The sequence below is a fragment of the Myotis lucifugus genome, unplaced genomic scaffold (genome assembly GCF_000147115.1).
Source record: "Myotis lucifugus unplaced genomic scaffold, Myoluc2.0 scaffold_102, whole genome shotgun sequence".
Taxonomy (NCBI): Eukaryota; Metazoa; Chordata; class Mammalia; order Chiroptera; family Vespertilionidae; genus Myotis; species Myotis lucifugus.
This window is the reverse complement of record NW_005871150.1, coordinates 3,439,026-3,462,665: the sequence shown is the minus strand read 5'-3', so window position 1 is coordinate 3,462,665 and position 23,640 is coordinate 3,439,026. Positions and strand designations below refer to the sequence as shown.

Sequence of the window (23,640 nt, the reverse complement as noted above, 5' to 3'; positions counted from 1 at the left end):
TGTTCTGGATATTAATCCCCTGTCAGATATGCGATTTGCAAATATATTCTTCCATTCTGTTGACTGTCTTTTTACTGTGTTAATAGTGTTCTTTGCCCAAAAGTGTACAATTTTTATGAAGTCTAATTTTTCTATATTTTCTTTTGTTGCCTGTGCCTTTGGTGTCATAGCCAAGAAATTATTGCCAAATAAATGTTATGAAGCTTTCCCCCATGTTTTCTTCTAAGAATTTTATAGTTTTAGCTTTATGTTTAGATCTTTGATCCATGCTGAGTTAATTGTAGTATGTGGTGTTAGGTAAGTGTCTAACTTCATTGTTTTACATGTGATATCCCATTTTTTTCAGCACCATTTGTTGGAAAGGTTGTCTTTTTCCCATTGAATGGTCTTGGCACCCTTGTCAAATATGTGACCATATAAGTGAAGGTTTACTTCTGTGCTTTCTTTTCCATTCTATTGGTCTATATGTCTGTCTTTATTTCAGTACCAAATTGTTTTGATTAGGGTACTTTTGTCATAGGTGTTGAAATTAAGAAGTAGGAATTTTCCATTTTTGTTCTTCCCAGGTTGTCTGTTCTATTCAGTCTTCCTTGAGATTCTACATAAATTATAGGATGGATTTTTCTGTTTGTGCAAAAAACAAACAAACATTGAGATTTAGACAGGGATTGCATTGCATCCGTAGATCACTTTGGGTAATATTGCATCTTAGCAATCTTTAGTCTTCCAATCCATGAACATGGGCTATCTTTCCATTTGTTTATATTTAATTTCTTTCATCAATGTTCTATAGTTTTTATTGTAAAAGTATTTCACCTTCTTGCTTAAGTTCATTCTATATATTTTATTATTTTTATGCTATTGTAATGGAATTGTTTTCTTTATTTCCTTTTTGGATTATCTGTTATTAGTGTATAGAAATGCAACTGGTTTTTGTGTGTGTTGATTTTGTACCCTGCTACTTTTTACAAATTATATAGCATTTTAAATAGCTTTATAACTCCCAGGATGTATTCCCTGTGGCAGATTGTTTCCAAGTTGAAGGAGGAAATAATTCTAACAGAGAAAGAACGCACGGACCTTCAGCTGCACCTGGCAAGGACAGATTGGTGGTGTGAGAACCTCGGAATGTGGAAAGCTTCCATCACCAGTGGAGAGGTAGGCTTCATTGCTTGTACTTCCCATTTATTTTAAAAATTTGACTTCATAAGAAAAGATTTTACTCTGGAGAATTAAGGTTGAGGGTGGAAATCTTATATTTATTCTCCTAGACTGCATTTGTCCTGCCTTCCTTCCCCCATATTTCACTCTGGTTCTCCCATGACTGGGAGCTACACTCGGCTGCCTGGTAGAGATCTACTCTTACTCCACTGTAGACAGAAAGTTGTCCTTGTTTACTGGTCCTGTAAGAGACTTCAGATTGGAGCAGTTAATGTCTTTAAGTTACCATCTTATTTTCCCATTGAAGGTTGAAATAGAATGGCAAGCACTATTTGAAATTTGGAGGTAAAAAGTTTTAAATTTAAGTGTTTCTGATCGTTCCATCCTTCTGATTTCAGTTGTTCCAATGTCAGTAGCTGTAAGATCTTTAATAAAATATTTTGTCCTTTGAATTAGAAAATATTTTGCTATTCTCTGATGAGATGGAATAACCTTTCTTAGAATATACTGTATCCCTTTTATTTTGTCTAAATAAATAAATTCATTTAAAAGAAAGATGCTTATAGGCATTTACACTGTTAATGCCTTTCTATCTGCCGGGACCTACAGGTCAGGTCCACCATACAGTCCACAAGTAACAAGATCCTGAGTGAGAGAGTGTTAATGCTTTGCCCATCATTGTCTCCAGTGGCTTGTTAAATACTCAACTCCTTAGCTTTGCAAGCACCTAGCTGCCCAACTTGTCTTTGTTCATCCCTGCCTTTCCCATCATCCCAGTGGCTGCATACGCACTGGGGGCGGGCTTAAGAGTCACAATCTTAATTGTTCTCTAGACTGGAGAATGAAACAAAGCATGTTCTCCGAGAGCCACGCTGAAAGCACACACCTTACCTGAGAGCTTAACCAAGTACCCTTAGTGTATCTTGGGTACTTATTGGCACTCTTACTAAGGTAAACTGCAGGGTGATATGCTTTTTGGGGGGCAATAGATCAGGGAAGATTGCACCCAACCTTGAAATACTATATAGAAGTATCAGCCTTGATGCATGGCCAATAGATTGCACAGGACAATGCTGGTTTGATTCCTGGTCAGGGCACATACCTGAGTTGTGGGATTGATCCCCAGTTGAGGCACGAATAGAAGGCAACCGATCAATGTTTCTCATGTTGATATCTCTCTCTCGCTGTCTTTCTCTCCCTTCCTCTCTCTAAGTATATTCTTGGGTGAGGATTAAGAAGAAACCCTTGATAATTGTAGATGGAGTTATCTTTAGGGTGAAGCCAGGGGTATCTAGTGTCAAAAAATGGTAGAGGAAGCCTATGGAGGGAAAGAACACAAATTCTGTCACCTCCTCAGTGTTGCCTTAGAGCTGCCCCTGACATTTCACAGTTTATTAAAATCACCTTCCAAAGGCAGATGCTGCAGGAGGGAGAGAGGGAAGGGGAACTCTCACAAGGCACCTTGCCCTGGTCCTCAGCTGTTCCTCGGGAGCTGGCTGCGGCACCGAGGTCACTGCAACGGGAACGGAATGCACCCAGCGGGGTCGCCTCAGTGCCAGTCACCAGCAGTCCCACGGGCGTGTGCAGGCTTGTTTACACTGCTCCGGACTCTCCTGGCTCAGGCTGGACCCCCACTTACTAGACGTGTGATTCGAGGACAGTCAGAGACCCTGTCTGTGCCTCCGCTTCCCCTGTTCTTACAGGGAGAACAGTCCTGCCTCACAGGGCTCAGCGTGTGCTCAGTAGGTCTCGCCTCTCTGTTCTTTGCTTTTCTTATTGGCTCTTTCTCTCTAATTCGATTTGTTACTGATTCAAGCTTAAATTCAATGTATTTTCTTTTGTTTCTTTTCTGATCAATTTGCCTTAAAAATAATAGCGGCTTCTGCCTGGTCAGTGTGGCTTAGTAGTTGAGCCTCGACTAGTTGAGCATGAACCAGGTCACGGTTTGATTCCTGGTCAGGGCACAGGCCTGGGTTGCAGGCTTGATCCCCAGTGTGGGGTGTGCAGGAGGCAGCTAATCAATGATTCTCTCTCACCATTGATGTTTCTATACCTCTCTCTCTCTGAAATCAATAAAAACGTGTTTTTTTAAAAATATATTTTATTGATTTTTTACAGAGAGGAAGGGAGAGGGATAGAGAGTTAGAAACATCGATGAGAGAGAAACATCAATCAGCCGCCTCCTGCACACACACCCCCCCCCCCCCACTGGGGATATGCTCGCAACCAAGGTACATGCCCTTGACCGGAATCGAACCTGGGACCCTTTAGTCCCCAGGCCGACACTCTATCCACTGAGCCAAACCGGTCAGGGCAATAAAAACGTATTTTAAAAATAATAATAATAGTGGGCTTTTGTGAATTTGTTGGGGTGCATGTGTGTATCTGTATGAATATATGTGTGTGTTTGTGTTTATGAATTATCTAAATTGGGAGGTAGAGGACATTATGTCTCCCAATGTAAAATTTCATGAAAATAGAAACCATGATTTGTTGAATCCTGAAATTAAACTGGGGAAACCCTCGTATTTCACACCTGTTTACTTGCTGTTGATTTGATTTTTCAAGGAAACACAGAATGGTAAGTTTGCCATATTAGTTTTTTTTTTTTTTTTTGCTGTAGAATAACTTATCACAAATTTCATAGCTTAAAAAAGCAACACCCACTTCTTAGATCACAAAGCCATGGGCCCATAGTCCAGCACAATATGGCTGGTTCTCTGTTCATTGTGTCATAAAGCTGAAATCAAGATGTTGGCCAGACTGAGTTCTTGTTTAGACTCTGGGGGAAAATTCCCTTCCAAGTTCATTCAGGTTGTTGGCAGAAGTGGTTCCCTGAGGGGGTGGAACTGAGGTCTCTGTTCTGGTTGTCAGCTGGGGTGGTTCTTCGTTCCTGGAAGTGCTCCCAGACCCTCTCCTTGTGTCCCTCTCCATCCTGATGCTAGCAGCACGCCCAGTCCTGTGTCACCGGTCCGCCTCTGTGACTGCCTCTTCTCCCACTGGCCAGAGAGATCTCTCTGCTTTGAAAGGGCTCTTGCGATTAGGTTAGGCCCTCCCAGGTCATTTCCCTGTATTACGGTCAGCTGTGCCAGAAACCATCCTAGTTGTCAGGAGAGAATCCATCAGAGTCACAGTCTCAGGGATTAGGCAGGGCACATTCACAGAGGGTGGGGAGTCTTGGGGACGTGTAAAATCTTGCCGCCACTGGCTCCCCATGCTTGTTGTTGTTACTGTGTTTGTTTTGTTTTGTTTTCCAAGGTCACGGAAGAGAATGGTGAGCAGATGCCCTGTTACTTTGTCACGGTAAGCTTACAGGACGTTGGAGGAGTTGAAACCAAGAGCTGGACGGTCCCCAGAAGGCTCAGTGAGTTCCAGAATTTACACCGGAAACTTAGTGAGGTACGAATACTCACAGAACATCAGAATTACTGAGCAGGAGGAGGTGTGAACTCATTTCAGTGTTTCCCCATAAGGAAACCGGTTAATCTTTCTCTTTTGCTGTTGATACTGGCAAAGTGGTATTTTTAGCCTGACATTTAGAAATTTACTCATAGATCAAACCATCTAGACTCATCTAAATCCTTCAGGACAGGTAATGGTCTGATCTCCATTGTGAATGGAGCCCCTGAGAACCCCAGAGCTGGAAGACGGCCAGGGTCCCGGAGCGGTTTCGCAGCTGCCAGTTGTGACCATTAGTGGGCAGTGAAACCAGCTATGGGTGCAGCAGTCGAACAAGACTGGGACCTATTGGATTTCACCACAAAACGTTGGGGCGTCAGTTAAGTGTGAGGACTGAGCACAGATGGGAGCTCGGATCCCAGCGTGAGTCCTTACTAATCTGACCTGGGCCTGTCAGTGTCTCTGGCTCTTCTTCTCACCAGGAAATACAAACAGCATAGCCCCTCCTTCCCCTCTTGCAGAGCTGCTGTGGGAATGAAGGGAGTACATGAATACACAGTGTTTAGGAGAGTGTGTGGCACAGAATAAATGTTATTGTGTTGTGGTGGTAGTAGTGAGCATTGTCTCATGGGAGTTCTGTTTCGTTGTACACATGTATCCATTATTCATATAGACGTGTTCATCTGCGTGTGCCTTGTGGGTTGCAACTTAGCATGTATTTCCTACTGTGGGTTTTGTTTAAAAATGTTTGAAAACCACTCATCTAGGTCAGTTCTTTCATTTGATAGATGGGGAAACTGATCCCAGAGGGTTTGACTTGGTATGGGATGTGTGCATGGTGCCAAAGCAGGGTTAGAATGAGGTCGTCTTCCTTTCCGTTCCTTATTCCCCCACTGGCCCCGGAGATGCCTCCTGTAAGTCTCCTCCTGCTGAGGTGATTGCCCTCCACCCAGCACGTAAAAGCTCTCCACTCGCTTCTGCTTTCATGTCCCTTTTAATCTCTTGCTCAGAATGAACACAGCCTGGTTAAACCTGTGGCCACCTCTCAGACCCTCTTTTGTAAATGAAATGTCTGCTCTTTAACCTTTTCTCCTAGGATGATTTTTAAAAATCCGTTTATTCACTAACTTCTGGATGCTATCACTTCTTCAACTGCTTTTAAAGGATAGTGGCCAAAACTGAGTGTCATACGACAGTTTCCCAAGTGGATTATGGCCACTTTAGCAGCATGGAAAGCAAAATATTCACCTTATCATAACAAGTTTCCCCCAAAATGTTGACTACAATTGACGTAACATCCTACATAAACATGCATCCTTTGCCCTGTGACAAACCATTGTGAAACCCAAGTTTCATATCAGTCTAGTTGCTGATAAAAACAGAAGGAAGGAGAGAAAGGAATTTACAGGAGATTTTGTATTAAAATGTACGTGGAAAATAAAATGTTCTTTGAAAATCCGAAACAATGGCACTGAATCGCGAGAGGAAACTGAAATTCCACGTCCAGTTCTCGTCTCGTCGTCACCTTTCCTCCTTGTGGCCTGCTCGCTGGGTTCTCTCCTACCCTGGTGTGTCCTGGCGAGTGAGTGTTCACTTTTTGAAAGTACCCTCCCCGTTGACAGCTGTGACAGGAAGCACCTTCTTTAGGCCCCTGATGACTTTAACATTCCCTTCCAACTGTCACTGCCTGTTTCATTTCTCTAAAACCTTTCCCCAAATTTGGGCACCGGTGGCACTTCCTTCCTGGGCGCCTGCCGCTGTACTCAGTGCTGCGGGGGGCTGTGTGGGAAAGGCCCCGGAAACACCTGGCACAGGTGACTTGTGACATGGCCTTTCTTGCTACGGCCAGGCCGCGGGGGCTGCTGTGACCCTGATGAGACAGGAGAGGAGCTGTGGCAGGCAAGCTCTGTGCTCACTTTCTTCTCGGTTCCTCTTGGTTCCTGACGCCTGTGCCAGGGGCCCCGTGCCTCAGTGCAGGCCAGTGTTTGGAAATGGGGGCCGTCTGGGGCATGGGGAACCCACTGCCTCTTATCTGAGGGGCGGACTGGCAGGGTCCTGTGGGGATTGCCATGAAGAGCACAGAGTTTATAGTCTGATGGATCGGGGTTTAAATCCTGATCCTCGGTTTTCTCATGTATTAAAGAGGAACGATCGAATTCCCGACTCAGAGCTGTGAGGCTTCTAGCATGGTGTCCGGCACGTCCTAGAACAGTGATGGCGAACCTTTTGAGCTCGGCGTGTCAGCATTTTGAAAAACCCTAACTTAACTCTGGTGCCGTGTCACCGATAGAAATTTTTTGATCTTTGCAACCATAGTAAAACAAAGATTTATATTTTTGATATTTATTTTATATATTTAAATGCCATTTAACAAAGAAAAATCAACCAAAAAAAATGAGTTCGCATGTCACCTCTGACACGGGTGTCATAGGTTCGCCATCACTGACCTAGGACCTAGTCCACAAAGGGAAGTCTGTGGTCCTTATTTGTTAACATACATTATCATTATTAATAGCTCTGCATCCTGCAGTTTGCCACTAAAGACAGTAATAGAGCTTCGGCCCAAGTTACTCCTCCTTTCCATTTGTGTTCTTTTGTCAGCTCTGATCGCTTTAGACAGCGATGTTGTAAACCCGGCAGGTTCTCCTGTGAGCCAGGTGTGCGTGCCTCGCGGGCTGTGCTCCTGTGAGTGTGTGCAAACCGGCCCTGTCCCCGTGGCTTCAGGACTCGGGGGTCAGGGGTGAGCTTTAGCTTTTTCATCATATATCCCATTCCTCCGAATTCTGTGAGCCTGGTTAGAACAGGTAGGTTTTCAAGTCTCAAGTCTCAGAGGAACGAGTATGGAAGATACTTGGTTTGTTCTGTTTGTAATTCTGAATCTCTTTCCAAGATTAAAATGTAAGTCTGAGATACTAACATTTAACCCCCCTCCCTCCACAGTGCTTCCCTTCTTTAAAAAAAGTCCAGCTGCCTTCTCTCAGCAAGCTGCCTTTCAAGTCTATCGATCAAAAGTTTATGGAAAAGTCCAAGAAGCAGTTAAACAAGTTTCTACAGGTAAGACCTGAAACGTTTTAGCTATGCGAGGAAAACCAGAGACTTTGGGTTATACTGTCTTCAATATAAGAGCTTGCTCGCTGGCTCTGTTCTCATAGGCTGTGCCGATCCTCAAATGTCTTTTTTTTTTCTTTTGGTAACTAAAGTGTACTGTACATGCAGAAAATGCAGGTATCTTGTGTACAGTTTTCTCCATCTTCACAAACTGAACACACCCTCAGCCCCAGAAACAGAATATTGCCGGTCCCTCCAGCTTCCTTCTCACCACTGCTCCTGAGCCAAAGGCGACCAGGATGCAGACTCCTAACCTTACAGATAGTGACAGCTGGCTTTGAATTGTGTATAAATGAATCACAGAGGTTGGGCTCCTTGGGTCTGACTTTGTTCACTCAACATTATGTTGATGAGATTCACTCATGGTGCTGTTTTAGTCTAGATCATTAGTTTCATGGTTGTATAGGTTTATTTTTTTTGGTGTTTTTTAATTACAGTGTACTCTAAGTATTATTTTGTATTAGTTTCAGGTGTACAGCACAGTTAAATACTTTACAAAGTGCTCCCCTGGATATTTCCAGTTCCCACCTGGCACCATACAGTCATTACAAAATTATTGCCTGTGTTCCCTATGCTGTACTTTACATCCCTGTGACTAGTTTGTAACTCCCAGTCTGTACCTCTCAGTCCCTTCACCTCTTTCACCTGGCCCCCCACTCCCACCCCTCTGTGCCTACAGGTTTTTCGTTGTGTGAACACACTACAGCCTATTCCTTCTGTGGCTGATGATCATTTGCAGAGTTTCCAGTTGGAGGCCATATGAGAGCTCTTGTTCTAGGAGGGACCTTTGGGTTTACAGATTTCAGCCTTTGTCCGATCAGATCCACTGTGAACATCATGGACCAACTCCTGGGACTAGAACTTACCCTCTTCCACCTCCCAGTTCCCGTCGTCAGAAGCACAGCGTGCTCTCTGTATTCCACTCTCTCAGGGGGTACATCATCCATGAGTAGCATTTCCCACTGCTTATTTGTTCCTGAACTCTGTATACTTTAATAGTAGGCATTTAAACCTTCTTATGGTCACACTGTTAATTTTACTGTCTTCACCAGCAGTAGCACTTGCTTGTACATAAATCTGATTTATGTTCTCCTTTCCTCTCTGCTAAAGCCAGATAGGAGGTACATAAAGAAGTTTAGGAAATTTCCAGTTTAAGGGCCAACAAACATCTGTATATATAAAAGGCTAATATGCTAAGTGTCCCTCTGCCCATCCGACCGGTCTCTATGACACACACTGACCACCAGGGGGCAGACGCTCAATGCAGGAGCTGCCGAGCTGCAGTGACTTGGCAGCAGTGGTTCTCGAGTGACGCACCCCGAAACCAGAGAGGAGGGAGCCCAATTCCTCGTGGGGCCGTGCGATTCCACCATCAGCCATGGGTTATGTTGTTGCTGGGGCACTGTCGGCCCGAATCTGGTTTACTGCACACTTGCATTTGCATTCCACACCCTGTACGACAGCAACTTTGCAGAGTGCCCTCTTGCACTCCGGGACCCCTGTGGGGATGTCAGAGAGCCAGTTTCGGCCAGATCCCTGCAGGCCATGCCAAGGGACCCCACCTGCCCGAGGGACCCCGCTCTCTCTGTGCTCACTCTGTAGGTGCCCTTCTAGCCACGGTGCCACCCCAGGTGCGCCGGCTGGGGAGGGACCGTGGGAGGTTGGCTCCAGGGCATGTGTGCCTGTCTGGCCCAGTCCCACCCCTCCGACCACCTTCTATTAATTTCCTTTCAATGCGCACGAACCCGCGCACCAAGTCACTAGTGGTTATATAATTAGGTAAACAAGCCCTTCTTGGCAGAGGGAGCAGAGGGAGACGAGACTGCTGTCTGGCGGGCACTGCCGCCGTGTGACAGCTCGGGCTCCTTTTTCCCGCTGGTGTGCAGAGTCTGAACGCAGCCATGAAAGGGTGGTCGACTGGAATCCTTTGTATTGTGCAAATATGTAAGTGGTTCAAACACAAACGAGTGGGCATTTCAAAGGCTAGCTGTGTGCGACGTGAGGAGTTGGGTGGCAGTGAGCAGTGCAGACCTGGTGAGCTCTGCTGTCTGCACAGGGTCTCCCACCGGCAGAATGACTGGCACCCAGCCCACGTGGAGAGCACGGTCTGCCATCACGACCACTGAGAGCTGACCTAAGACATTGTATTCCAGGAGAAAGGGAAGTGGCTTGGGTTCAGAATTCTGATGACGTGAATTGCCTTCGTTGCCCGGGCCATGGCCTCCGCAGCGCAGACGTGCTCCCACAGAGCAGTAATCAGTCCTTTCCTCCCCAGAATCTGCTTTCAGATGAAAGGCTGTACCAGAGCGAAGCCCTTTATGCCTTCTTGAGCCCTTCTCCTGACTACCTCAAGGCTGTGGATGTGCAGGGGAAGAAGTCCACCTTTTCGTTATCCTCCTTTTTGGAAAGACTTCCCCGCGACTTCTTCTCCCATCAGGAGGTGAGTGGTGCCATTTGTTAGCGTGTTTAAGCACATGTCTTATTGAAGGCAGTTCGAAGTAGCGGATCGTGGTGGAAAGCATGCTACTAACGGGGAAAGGCAGAGGCATCCACTTCCAGTTACTACCACTGTCACATTTTGGACACCTGCTTGTGCTCCCCAACAAGCCACAGGGAAGCCTAGAGATACAGAAATGAAAGGATTAGTAACATGGAGGTCAGTGATGGCGAACCTATGACACCTGTGTCAGAGGTGACACGCGAACTCCTTTTTTTGGTTGATTTTTCTTTGTTCAATGGCATTTAAATACATAAAATAAATATCAAAAATATAAGTCTTTGTTTTACTATGGTTGCAAAGATCAAAAAATTTCTATATGTGACACGGCACCAGAGTTAAGTTAGGGTTTTTCAAAATGCTGACACGCCGAGCTCAAAAGGTTCGCCATCACTGATGTAGGTATGTGGAAGATCCTCAAATCCCATTGGCATCCAAATGCCGGGGAAAGGCATCTTGGGAATAAGGAATTTGGCCAGCCCACTTCCTTATGCAAAACTGAAGCCTGAGTAAACTTGGGCTCTACCACCTCCCACTGGTTGGATGTCACATACGCCTGGACCGCGGGCAGAGAACATTCGCTTGTAGTTCGAGTGTCTGGACCTCCCGCCCTACCGAGGGAGTCCAGGCTGAGGAGTTTAGACTTGATTTTCAGGGAATGGAAAGCCCTGGACTACTTTGAAGCAGTGGTTTGTATGGGTGGATAAAGGGAGACTGCAGACATTTGCCATCTTCTGTTCTGGGCCTCAGCTTCCCTCACATTTAGGCCACGGAAGCCCTGGGTTGGCTCTCCAACAAACTGCACGAGACGGTCTCCGAAACGGCATCTCCTTAGTTCATTGCCAAGTGCCCCTTAATGAGCTTGAACAGAAGGAACTGGCGATGAAAAGGAGCGCCATGCTGCCGCATTCTGAGCTGCAGGAGAAATCGGTGCAGCACAGACTATGTCCACACCAGGGTGCTGGTCTCCGTGTAAACCCGCCTCCCGTCTCAGGGCCCCTCACCTCTTCCCGTCACAGCCCTGTGCGTCATGTCTGGCTATACCTGGCTGGCTTACCTCTCATTTATTCCCAACCCCTTCACAGCGCCTCACCTACTTGTAGCAACAGCTACGTGACTATTTGTCAGTCTCCCAGAGCTGCGGGCCACCAAAGTCTGGATCCACATAGCGCTCGTTGGCACTAGCCCGGTGCCTGCAACTCTCTGACATGCAGATCAGGAAATGAGACTAGCTGAAGGACAGAATAAAAGCTTGAATCAGAGTTTTAAAAATAACTAGATTACTTTAAAATATGCAGTTTTAAGAACAGCGAATTTAGAACCATTTAAGTTAAAAAGCCTTACTTTTAAAACTCAAAATGCTTAGAAAACTATTTTGCTGCCTACTGATTCACTCCTTATCAGTCCGATGACAGGTTTTTCACGGTTATTTTAAACCTTTAAAGCTTTAAGATCAGGCTCTCCCTTGGGGTTAGATACATTTTCCCCTCTTTATTGAAAATGCATAGATGTCTGCATGCAGGATGGTTGAGGATTGTGTGAGGTGGGGTTGTTAACACACAGTTTGGAATTACACTTGAAAAGGACAACAACTCTATCACTTTCTTGGATAGTGACCTGCTTCCTATGACTTTTCTGCACCCCCAGGAGGAGACAGAGGAGGACAGTGACCTGTCAGATTATGGTGACGACATGGATGGGAGGAAAGACTCCTTGGCCGAACCGTGTTTCATGTTGATTGGGGAGATTTTTGAACTTCGAGGAAGTAAGCCTTTTTGTTATTATTGTTATTGTCTAGTTAAGTGGTTATACATGTACACATTTAATATCCCTTTATTCCTGAACCAAACTTGCATTTATATTCATTCATTCATTCATTCATTCATTCAGCAAATACTCCTAAGGGCCAACCAGGTACTATGTAAGACAGATGGCTAGTGTACTCTGGGCACGCAGGGCCCTGGCTTACCCTGCACCCTGTCCCTCTGCGTACAGAAAGAGAATGCCTTGAATTTCTTTTCATGTGACTTAGCATAGTCTCACTGCTTTATCACCAGAAGGTAAGCAGAAATAGTTTTTCATAGCAGAGGAACAGCCCTGTTGTTAAAGATGAGGTTTGGGTGTTGCTGAGTTAGTGTTATGGCCAGGGACACAGGACAGCCTCCATCCTGCTTCAGCCTCAACCACCTTTCTTTCGTGGAGGCGTGGCTATCAGTGGAGGGCTGGGGGGATTTTGTCCCCAGGGGACACTTGGCAATGTCTGGAAACCTTTTTGGTTGTCACAACTTGAGGGTGGTGCTACAGGCAGCCAGGGGTGCTGCTAAACTTCCTGCGATGCCCAGGTGAGCCCCTCCCAACAGACTTATCCTGCCCCAAATACAGGCATGCTCAGACTGAGAATGCCTACCTTGGTAGTTCTTAGGGGACATGTACTTAGAAGAAACAATAGCAAAATAGGATCAAAATACTATTTTGTTAAGGCCCACCCAAGGGCCTCTCTCCTAAAGCAGTAGTTGGGTGAAAAGTCAAACTGTACTACTTGGTTTAGTCTTGAGTCCTAAACAGGACTCTCTGGCTCTGCCCCCCCACCCCCCCCCCCACCACACACACACACACACACACACACACACACCTTCCACTGCCCCCAACACTCTATCATGAGACAAATGCACTCAGTTATACTGGGGGCCTCAGTACTAGCTGGCGATGTGATGGTGCCTAAAGGCCCACCCAGAAGAGGAAGCACGCGAGAGAGCAAGGGTTTGTTTGCAAGGCATAGTAATGCCACCAGCAGTCAAGTGGTGCCCCTGACTGTCCTGGGCTCTCTCCACCCAGATTAGCATCTTTTCCCTTGGGGCAAAGGCGGTGGGCTGGGAGTGGGTCTTATATAGGAAGTGTGTCCCTTCTGAATTATATATCCCCTTAATGTCACCTAAAGAATTATTAGCAGATGAAAAAACTGCAAGTGGTCTTATAAATTTAGGTGTGTCTGTGTGACTTTTATTCCTCAGTGACTACTACAGTGTCTCAACCATAGTAGGTGGTCAGTGAAATGCCTGGATGGATGCACTGATGGATGAATAGGCGAGCTCCTTTTAAGTGCCGAAATTAATTGTTTTGGTCATTGAACTTTTTCTTCGCCTAAGCCCAAACTTAAACAATCAGCAAATACTTGGGAGCATATTTTAGATACAGCTCTGTAGGGGACACAAAACTATATCAGATGTAGATTCTTCCTTCAGTGCATTTACAAGGTAAGGGATCCAGAAATGTAACTCACATTAAGCAACAGACATAATTAAATTCAAAACTGCAGACAGAGGTTTATATATAAGGATGTTCATTTTTAGCAAAATTTCAATATTGAAAAGTTGGAACTAAGCTAAATATCAGAAGTGGAGGGTAAATTTGGGTGATGGAATATCACCCAAATATTAAAGATCCTTTCAGATGAAAAAGCTACAGCTGTTGCATACTTCAGACACTTAAGATATTTACTGCTGTTTCCCTGGTTCAGGGTGGTCAGAAATACTAGCCCTCTACCCAAAGTCTCCCTCTTCCTCATGGAGCCGGCTCATGAAGGGGTGAGGCCTGTTCCCGGCATCTTCGCCTTCCCATGCAGAGATCCAGCTGTGGTGGATCTGCCAGAGCCAGTCAGGTCAGGAGCCGGTCCTCCATCATGTGCCCGCTCAGATGCATATTTGGTTTTGCTGGTGACATTTCCGAGGGGGGGAAATAGAACATTTACAATGAGATGTGATATTTTTGCTGTCAGCAAAATCCTAGTGTTGCTGCAGCTGCCTCTGTGGCTTTGAGCAAAGGAGCTCTAGGAAGGAGTCATTGGGCTGTTTTGTACAGAGGTGGGGGTGGGGAGGACAGGAAAAAGTGGTAGAGTAAGCAGGGATGGGAGGGAATCTGGAGCAAGGCCATTTTTGGTTCCTGCTCTGGTTGAGTATGCAAAAAGGAACCAGTAATAATACAGCCTTTTACACACATATAAGCAGTCAGTCGGCTGACAGGCCTTTTTTCTTGAGATGCACATGTCCTCAGACCCCTGGTAGGTGCCACCTCTCTCCTGCCTAGAAAGGCCGGGTGAGTTACCGTCCCTGACAGGCAGGCTCCCCAGCCTAAATGGCAGCCTCAGACGACGAGGTCTACCAGCTGGCAGCGTGCCCTGTGTGCCATCGGAAATTTAAGGTGCTTTTAAAGGCATGGTCTCGACTCCAGGACTTGAATCTTACTTGAAGGATTAGCAACACTACTTTAACTGGTCATTTAGCCATTTAAAATGTTAGAAATGACCTTAGACTGTTCTGAAGTCTAGTACCAGGTCTGTGTGAATTGCTGACGTGTGTTTGTGGCTTCCCTGCACAGACGGTTTGTGCATTTACTCCTTTAGGTTTTCTAACCGGCACAGGAGCCCTGAACTCTCGGCTCCATTATAGTCAAGTCTGAGTGTCTCATTTACTCAGGTGTCTGTAGCTAAATGTTTCAATGAATGGAGGAGAATATATAAATGCAAATTGGTTTAGTCTCCAACTTGCAGACCTAAAATGTCCTCACAGCATTACTTTGTCTTCTTTTTGTTTATATTTAATTCTGTACCTATAGAAATCATAAAAGTTTAGATTTGTAGAACCCTTCACAACACTCCTTCACACAAAATTCTGATAAGACCCTCAGCGCAAAAAACTCACGTTACTACTGTCCTTTCCCAGATGAGGAACTGAGGCTCAGAGGAGGCGGCTTTGCCCAGCTGCTCGAGGCAGCAGGAGAGGACCGAATTCACGGCTCAGGATCCTGCTCTTCCCCCAAAGGCATAAAATATACAAAAGTGCATGTTGCTCTACAAACTACTGCTCAAATGGGAGCAGTTAGACCCATCCGTTCATGAATATTTCACAATATTTGTGGACATCTGACTACACATGTTTCTCATTCAGAGAAGTGTTAGAAAATTGGGCAACAAGCCAGACAGAAATCTGTCTGCTGGTGGAAAACAGACCGTTGTCAGGAGCCCAGGGACATAAGAAGTAAAGTGTTATTTCCACTTGTTAGCTCAGCTGCTGTTTGGGTATTGAAACGCTGTAAAAACTCCTAGGTTTTATCTTATAGGTTGCTAAGCAGAAAATGCAAGCTTCGTAAGAATTTTCCTGGGCAGAAGTTTGCTAACCTAGACCCGCATCCTGCAGATACCATGGCCCTGGCTTGGCGTCAGGCCTGCGCTTGAGCTCCGTGATAAAGTGTGTGCTTGTGCAGCTATGAAAATGTCATCATTGTGCTCTCCTGTGATAATACTTTTCCTCTGACTTACATTTTAGTGTTTAAATGGGTGAGAAGAACATTAATTGCTCTCGTTCAGGTCACTTTTGGAAGAACCATCAACAAGTGAGTTGCACAAAATTAATATTTGAATTCATGCCTACTCTTTGCCTTAATCGTCAAATGAGCTGTGGTATAGCAGCCAGTCATCTTTCTCACTGAAGGTATCTTATTTTCTCTTCTTGTTTCTGATACGATTCTGAGCTTGGCTAGGAAGGCAGATTGCTGAAGACGCTCTCCCACAGAGTGCATGTGAGCTCGCTGACGAATGCTTGGGCTAGCTCCGCATTCTGGCCCACGAGGTCAGGAGAGTCTGTAAAGTTCTCTTCTGATCGTGATGACCAGTTTGAGTGTCTTGGGTACAGTGTTTCTGTGTTACCTGGTGGGAGGCAGGTTAAGGTTTAGACTCTAAACCAAAATGAAAGTAGGCTGAGCCTCACACGTGGCCGCTATGTACTTGGAGGGAAATACAAACCATTCATTTTTTTAGTCAGGTAACATTAAAAGGGTAATTCCTCTTGTTACTATCTGAGCATACATCAGGGGTGGGTGTGTGTGTGTGCATTATATAACACTATTATAAGCCATGTGAATATTTTAATATTCCATTATCTATATACATAAAAGTTTAACTCCATATCTAGTATTCTCCAGGAGACAAACATTATGGCTTTGTTGCACAATAAAAATGAGTCGAATGCTAAAAATAAGGGGGAAAATCACATTTTTGTACAGCAACTATATTTTAAGATGAAAATCAGATTTTTCAAATTGAAAGACTAGTTTTGTTGTCAAACATGTACAAGGTTAATGTGATAGTTTTATCATATAAATCTTACACATTTTTATGGAAAATAAAAACCGTGTTATCTTTTTATTCATTTGCACATATATTTTCCTTGGTCTTAAACAAAATTTTTCTTCTGTTTATTTCTAAGATTTTTTAAAAACTGGTGTTGGTGATTTCTTTAGCTCCTATCATAGGCTTTTGTTTTCATCAGAAAACATGGCCTGTTTAAGTTTCAGTCTGAGTCAAAATTTGATTTTAGTATTGATAGGCGTTGGATAATGACATTTCCAAAATGGCCCTGTTGTCCTCAGTACTCAGACCTGCCAATGTGTTTTTACTTTCAGTTTCAGGAAGTTATTCATGCTTTTCTTGCTCCTCTGTAGACAGTGACTCTGAAATGTCAGTGAGCTCCGGGGGCTGGCGGAGAGGCACCTGTAGGTTGTCCGGGCTCTTCCTCAGGTGGAGGAATATGGAGGCCCTGCCCGCTTGTCCTTGGCTTTTTTGCCTTTAGCTGATGATGTCTCATAGAAATCAGCAGCAGTACCTGCCATGTACAACTCTAATTCCACATACCAGGATTGCTTCAAAAGCTTCCTGTGGTTTTGGCTGATAGAAAGTCAGACCTAAACTGATAGAAAAGACTTAGGCGATGGCCTTTGGTGAGAGTCACTTACCCAATTTTAAGTTGCAAATTGAAATGTTCTTATTCATTTCTTCATGTAGCACCAAAGGCAGGTGACAGGAAACAAGACGTCTGCCTTGTTATATAGATTCTTCTTAGGCTGGTGGGGGCGGCAGGCTCTCTTAAATCACAAGCCCGTTAAGTTAATACAGTTACTTTATTTGGTCTAGATATGCATTGCACTTAAGTTCTAAGCAATGAGAGGTGCAATGAACAGTGTGATCCCAGTGGAGGGGAGACTTCAGTAGTGACTGGTTACTGTGTGCAGTCTCAAAACCTTACATTGTCCCTTTAAAAATCGGGTTGGTAAGTCCGATTTTTAAATTTATTACTCATGAATTGAGTTTGAAATTTCAGGTCTTTCTGGCACTAAATTCTAAAATGATTCTTTCCCCCTTGTCAACAAAGAGACTTCCTATTCCCAATGAACATCTCTCAACTACGGTTACTTGTCTCCTGATAGCAGCCCTGTAACTGGTTAGACGTTGACTGATAACTGATGAAACAGGTTTGTGTGGGAGACCTGGTTGCAGATAAAAGCCTTTTATTTTTGCCGTGCCCAATTTTCACTCCCACGGAAACTGGAAATGGCTGGAGAGAGTGTATCTCTCGGGTCCTCCACCTTGTGGTGAGAGGGGGCCCGTGTTTTCTCCTGCCTCGTGAGCACGTGCCATGAGTCCCTGGGTCAGGACTCTGCCCGGGTGATCTGCCACAGACCTCAGGACTCAGGATGTTTCAGGCACTTCTAACCGCCTTTCAGCGACTTACGTTTCCAGCTGATAGCACTTCATGGAGAAATCGGTATACTGAGTTCTGAGCACAGTGAGGACAGTTGCAAGCTTCAGACAAATCAGTCTCTCAGTGAAAGATACCACAGAAGTCAGCACCAAAGAAAATGCAAGCTCCAGGAATAAATGGACATTCAGGATTACCAACATAGAAACCAAGTCAGAGCCAGAGCTTAAAAAGCCATTCCTAGTTTATTCATCAAACATTTAGACCAGGCTGTGTCTTAACCTACTCATTGATAATTGATAAATGCCTTTTGAGAACAGAGTATGAAAATTTTTTAAAATCTCATCCAAGAAATATATTTCTCTTAAAAGACAAATTCGGGACACAGTGAACTGGATTTTCAGCGAGCAGATGCTGGTGTACTACATCACTGTTTTCCGGGATGCTTTTTGGCCAAATGGGAAACTGGCACCACCAACCAAAATCAGAAGCAAAGAACAAAGCCAGGAAACGAAGCAGAGAGCCCAGCAGAAGCTGCTAGAAAACATTCCAGGTGAGGCCGCTTCTCACCTGCGGGCACAGAGAGAGAGGGAGCGTTAGCCTAATGAGGGTTCACTCAGCTCTGTCGGGAAACACTATTTGCAGTGAAAAATGATCACACTTTTTAAATCATGTCTTGCCCCTTGCTAAGACATTATACTGAAAATCTTAAGAACAATATGGGTTATACAGATATTTAAACTAGAAGAATGTTTTGGAACAGATAATATGTTGCTTTAAAAATTCTACTAAAGTATAGTTTTTGAATGCTTAATTTTTAATTTGGTAGCAATGTATTAAAATTATCTACACTAATAAAAGGAAAGATGCAAATTGACCATACCTTCATGTCCACCAGCCAATCAGGAGTGAGTATGCAAATTAACCCAACAAAGATGGCGGGTTAATTTGCATTCCTCACCACCCAAGCCTCCGGGCTTCTGGGCAGTGTGGGAAGGCTCCGGCTGGAACGAAGGCAGGAAGGTGGCTCCAGGCTGGAGTGAAGGCGGAAAGGCGGCTCCAGCCGGAGCGAAGGCGGTGCCGGCAGCCAGGGGGAGGAAGGCCCATTCTTGCACGAATCTTAGTGCATCGGGCCTCTAGTCTATATAATAAAAGCCTAAGCGACCATTACAGTGGAATGACCAGAACAGCTGGTCGCTATGATGCGCACTGACCACCAGGGGGCAGATGCTCAATTCAGGAGCTGCCCCCTGATGGTCAGTGCACTCCCCCCCCCCCCCGAGCGCTGCTCAGCCAGAAGCCTGGCTCACAGCTGGCAAGAATAGCAGCGGTGGCGAGAGCCTCTCCTGCCTCCACAGTAGCGCTAAGAAGCAGCGAGCCTAGCAGTAAGGAGCAGCGAACAGGCGCGTGGTGAGGAGTAAGGGGTCCCAGACTACAAGAAGACACAGGCTGGGCTGAGGAGACTGCCCCCGCCCAGTGCATGAATTTCGTGCATCGGGCCTCTCATCGTTTGTATAAATGTCTTACGTTGAAAAATTCTAAATCTTATTTTCTCTTTAAAGATTTGAAAAAACTGATCATTCATGTTCCTCGGGCCACAGCGCATTTATTTATTTATTTTTAATCCTCACCCAAGTACATGTTTATTGATTTTTAGGAAGAGGAAGAGAGAGAGAAACATCGATGTGAGAGAGACACATTGATTGGTTGCCTCCCGCATGTACCCCAACCAAGGCCATGAAACAAACCTGCAACCCAGGTACATGTCCTTGACCCGGAATCAAACCCACCACTCATCTGTACATGGGCCAATGCTCTACCACTGAGCCACACCAGCCAGGGCAAAAGTATAGTGTTTTGAACACTTAGTTTTTAATTGGGTAGCATTGAATAAAATTATAGTGTGTATAAATGCCTTATGTTGAAAAATTCTAAATAATCTTTTCTCTTTAAACATTGAAAAGAACTGATCATTCATGTCCCTCAGGCCATAGGCTTTTTTCTCTTCTCTTTTTTCTTTTCCCTCCGTCCCTACCTCCCTCCCTTCCCTTATTTATAATAAGGGATATATTTATTGATTTTAGAGAGGGGAAAAAAGAGAGGGAGAGGGGGACAGGAGAGGAAGAGGAGGGTATAGAGGGAGACATCAATTGGTTGCCTCTCATACACGCCCCGACCAGGGATTGAACCTGCAATCTAGGTATGTGCTCTGACTGGGAATGGTACTGGCGACCTTTTGGTGTACAGCAAGCATGTCAAACTCAAAGGTTAACATGGGCCAAATAAATGAAGCATGCAGCCCGCGGGCCGAAAGTTTGACGTACTTGGTGTCCAGGATGACACTCCAACCAACTGTGCCACACTGGCCAAGGCAGTGCCTTCATTTGTTGTGTACATATCATGTAATATCTCCTTCACTGAATAGCTACGCATTGTGCACTTGATCAATAACAGTGTAGCATCTAAACTTAATTTTTCAGATATGCTTCAGAACCTTGTTGGACAGCAAAATGCCCGTCATGGTATAATAAAAATATTCAATGCGCTGCAAGAAACAAGAGCCAATAAGCATCTGTTATATGTGAGTACTGTAAAGCCCACCAGAGGGCTGTTTCTTTAATTTTACACTCTATTCACACATAAAATCTCTGTATTCTTCATCATTCATATTACTTGTAGCTCTGCCCCCATTTTCTCTGCTTCACTTCGTGTGTCTGCCTATTAAATGTGGTGGCACGAAGACAGGAAAACATCCCCCTGGTGGGTGCATTGTTCTCATCCTCTCACTGTCTGCCTTCGTGACCTGTGACGTGCTGCTTGGTTTTCTTATGTCAACAAGCAAACGGTTTGCCAGGCCTCCGTCGATCACAGGTGGCACAGTAAACATTGCTGACGGTCTGGTGTTGATTAACAGACCACGCAATAACTGTGGATTCCATCTCCTTGAGAGTAACTTGTTCACTGAGAATAATCCCAGGCCTAAAACTAGACTTTTTCCCAACTGTACATAGATATTTGCGTAAACACTTAGAGAGAAAACACCGTTTCCTCTTTTCTCCTCCTTTCTTGGTTCAGGTGCTGATGGAATTGCTGCTGATTGAACTGTGTCCTGAGCTGAGAGCTCACGGGGACCCACTGAGAGCTGGCCAGGTTTGAGTCTGCACGAATAAACCACCAAGAAATGTCTGTGATAATAGACATGAACCATTTCCTCTTTCCACAGAGGGCTTCACTGAGAACAATACTGACTTTTATTTTAGTGACCTCCCTCCAGTTTCATGTGAACTAAGCAGACTGAGGCTGTAGCAGGCAACAGAAAAACCACTTCTATTAATTATTGGGATTATTTTAATAAGAATATAAATACTTTAAAGTTGAAATATAACTGTTAATGTGATAAGAACCTAGGAAATATAAATATTTATGAAAAGTTGTTTTAAAATGAAGAACTGTGAATACTGTACAGCTAATTTCCTCACTGAGGATTTTGAACATTCCTATATTCATGTGTATTGAAGAACATTGTTGTACTATCCTTTATGTAAAGTTCTTGTGAAAATTTGTCTTTATTTTTACCAAAGATTTCCCATAGTTTGAAGCATTTGAAGCAATAAAATATAAAAAGAAAGCATAGAGCTCTGTGATGTTTAAAACACTTATATCTCAAAAAAAAAAAGAGAGATTGCAACACTTCTGGCACCCTTTTTGTAGAAAACCCTGTGCATGTAAGTACTTCTGCAAGGAAATATAAAGTCTGCTGCCCTTTATCCAGACAAGAATGAATATATGACAAATATGATGATTGGTGTGAATGAGAAGAGCCTAATTAGTGCTTGAAAGGATGCATTAAGGAGGTGGGATGTGAGCTGAACTGAAGAGGGGCAGGGATGAGGTAGGGAAGAGGAAGAGGAGGGAAGAGGAAGAGGAGGGAAGGAAGGGACCTGATTTTTAAAATAAGCAACATTAGTTTAGAATGTTTACAAAGAAGATAGTAAGGCATCTTAAGACATCATTTTCAGTGTTCTTGTTTCACAGATGTATACCACTGCAGTCTTCTGCATATGAATTCTACAATTTTTCAGTCAATTTTGCCTTCATTAATGTCACTGATACAAAGAAAGCCTCTTGCTCATTTAATTTTTAACCATATTTAGTTATAGTTCTGTATTGATGATTTCATTGGGATTTTTTGCACATTTCATCTTCCTTTTAAATATATCTAGGTTTCTTAAAATGTAGAAAATGAAATACCAAGAAAACTTCTTGCTTTGATTGTCTTAGCAAGAATAGAGCAGTTTTTCACTCAATAAATTAAGATATTTAAGATAAGGAGTTGCAAGAGTCTAAGCAATTTCTTAAACCCACTGTTTTTAAAGTTTATCATAAATCATCCAAGTTAATTATTTATAAGAATCTCTTGAGAATATAAGATGTCCCAGAAGACTCAATGCAGTCTTAGCTTTAATAACTTCAGAAGCTTAAGTGCTACACAAATTAAAATAAACACACACATTATTTGAAAGTTCCTTTAAATTTCTTTTTATATATTTTTGTGAGTTTTAAATTAAAACATTTAAATAAGTTAAAATGACAAAGTTATTCAAAATTCATATATAAAATTTTATAAGTGGTAGCATTTATACTTCTGAAGTTATTAAAACTAAGGCTGCACTGTGTCTTTTGGGACACTGTTTGAAGATAGTTGTTTTGTGGAATGGTTTTCAGTATTTTGTGTGGTTGGTGTAGGCCAGTCTAGAGGCTAAGAGCTGGATTTCTGAGGACTCATCCAGCAATCTGAGCTTATAGCTGCGTTTCAAATTGCAAAATTATGAAATACAAATTCAAGAACGAAAGTAACATGCAATCAGGAAAAAAACCAAGATAATGTAACTTGAGATGCAGAAAATAACCAGATGTAGCTATTATGAAAATACATACATTTGAAGGTATTAGGACACACGATCTTTGTTGAAATGCACTATGGTCTAAATTCTTTGGTGAATAAGTAAAGAGTGAAGTTCATCTGCCAATGCAGGATCCAGACGACAAGCCTTAAAAGACAAAGAGTCACTTATTTAAATACATTTTGAATTACTGGGTCTTTCTTCCTTAACAATTTTTGGTTTGTTTTTAAGAATAGTAAAATACAATGAATTTCAAGGGAGGGTTGTTTTTTTTTATTGATTTCAGAGAGGAAGAGAGAGGGAGAGAGAGATAGAAACATCAATGATGAGAGAGAATCATTGATCGGCTGCCTCCTACACATTCCCTACTGGGGATCGAGAGCCTGCAACCCAGGCATGTGCCCTTGACTGGAACTGAACCCGGAATCCTTCAGTCCACAGGCCTATGCTCTAGCCACTGAGCCAAACCGGCTAGGGCTCAAGGGAGTTTCTTAATTAAGATACACATCTGTTCTGATTTCTTAATTAGGGAAGTTCAAAGTAGCGTATGTTAAAAAAAAAAAGAAAAAATCATACTAAAAATACCCATGCTCTTATCTGAAAAAGAGAAAATTTTCTGCGTGAAGAATAAAGGAAATTTATGTACTGATAATAACAGCATTTCTATGATATGCATTCTTACAATTAAGTAATATGCAAAGCATGAACATTTAGCCTCCAAATTGTTACCTCATTATATGAACAGCAGCATCTATAATTTATTTTAAAGAATATAGTCTATTATGACTACAGTAAATACTGATACATAATAGTGCATAATTTCATAGGATGTGACGAACTGGGATGCGACGTCAGAGGTGATCTCATCCTGACCTCACTCCATGCAGAAACCGTCCCTTCAGGCCCATGACAGCTGGTCACTAGATACTTGCTTGGTTGCTTCTAGTGGCAAGAAGCAACCAACCACTTTATAGGAAAAAACTGTTATCATTTCCTGAACAGTCGTATGAGAAGGTTCTTCTTTATATTAAGCTAAAATACC

At 43.6% G+C, this 23,640-nt stretch overlaps 2 protein-coding genes across 4 annotated transcripts in view; one reads left to right on the top strand and one right to left on the bottom strand.

Moving 5' to 3' along the window:
- SNX25 (sorting nexin 25) overlaps window positions 1-21,325 on the top strand; it is a 65,818-nt gene extending 44,493 nt beyond the window's left edge. The window contains exons 11-19 of one of the 3 annotated variants that reach the window (XM_006092667.3): window positions 1,027-1,158; window positions 4,420-4,560; window positions 7,501-7,614; window positions 9,944-10,108; window positions 11,813-11,930; window positions 15,487-15,553; window positions 18,066-18,247; window positions 20,175-20,275; window positions 20,770-21,325. In XM_006092667.3, the coding sequence (XP_006092729.2) occupies window positions 1,027-1,158; window positions 4,420-4,560; window positions 7,501-7,614; window positions 9,944-10,108; window positions 11,813-11,930; window positions 15,487-15,553; window positions 18,066-18,247; window positions 20,175-20,275; window positions 20,770-20,850 (1,101 nt within the window). In that variant the 3' untranslated portion in view covers window positions 20,851-21,325. Of the gene's footprint in view, window positions 1-1,026; window positions 1,159-4,419; window positions 4,561-7,500; window positions 7,615-9,943; window positions 10,109-11,812; window positions 11,931-15,486; window positions 15,554-18,065; window positions 18,248-20,174; window positions 20,276-20,769 lie in introns of those variants that run through there. The other 2 variants (XM_014459100.2, XM_006092668.3) reach the window with 2 other exon arrangements.
- Window positions 17,915-23,640, bottom strand: part of LRP2BP (LRP2 binding protein) — a 25,292-nt gene continuing 19,566 nt past the window's right edge. Inside the window, 2 exon segments of the mRNA XM_023757182.1 lie at window positions 17,915-18,264; window positions 22,633-22,745. Of these exon segments, the coding sequence (XP_023612950.1) occupies window positions 22,680-22,745 (66 nt within the window). The 3' untranslated portion in view covers window positions 17,915-18,264; window positions 22,633-22,679.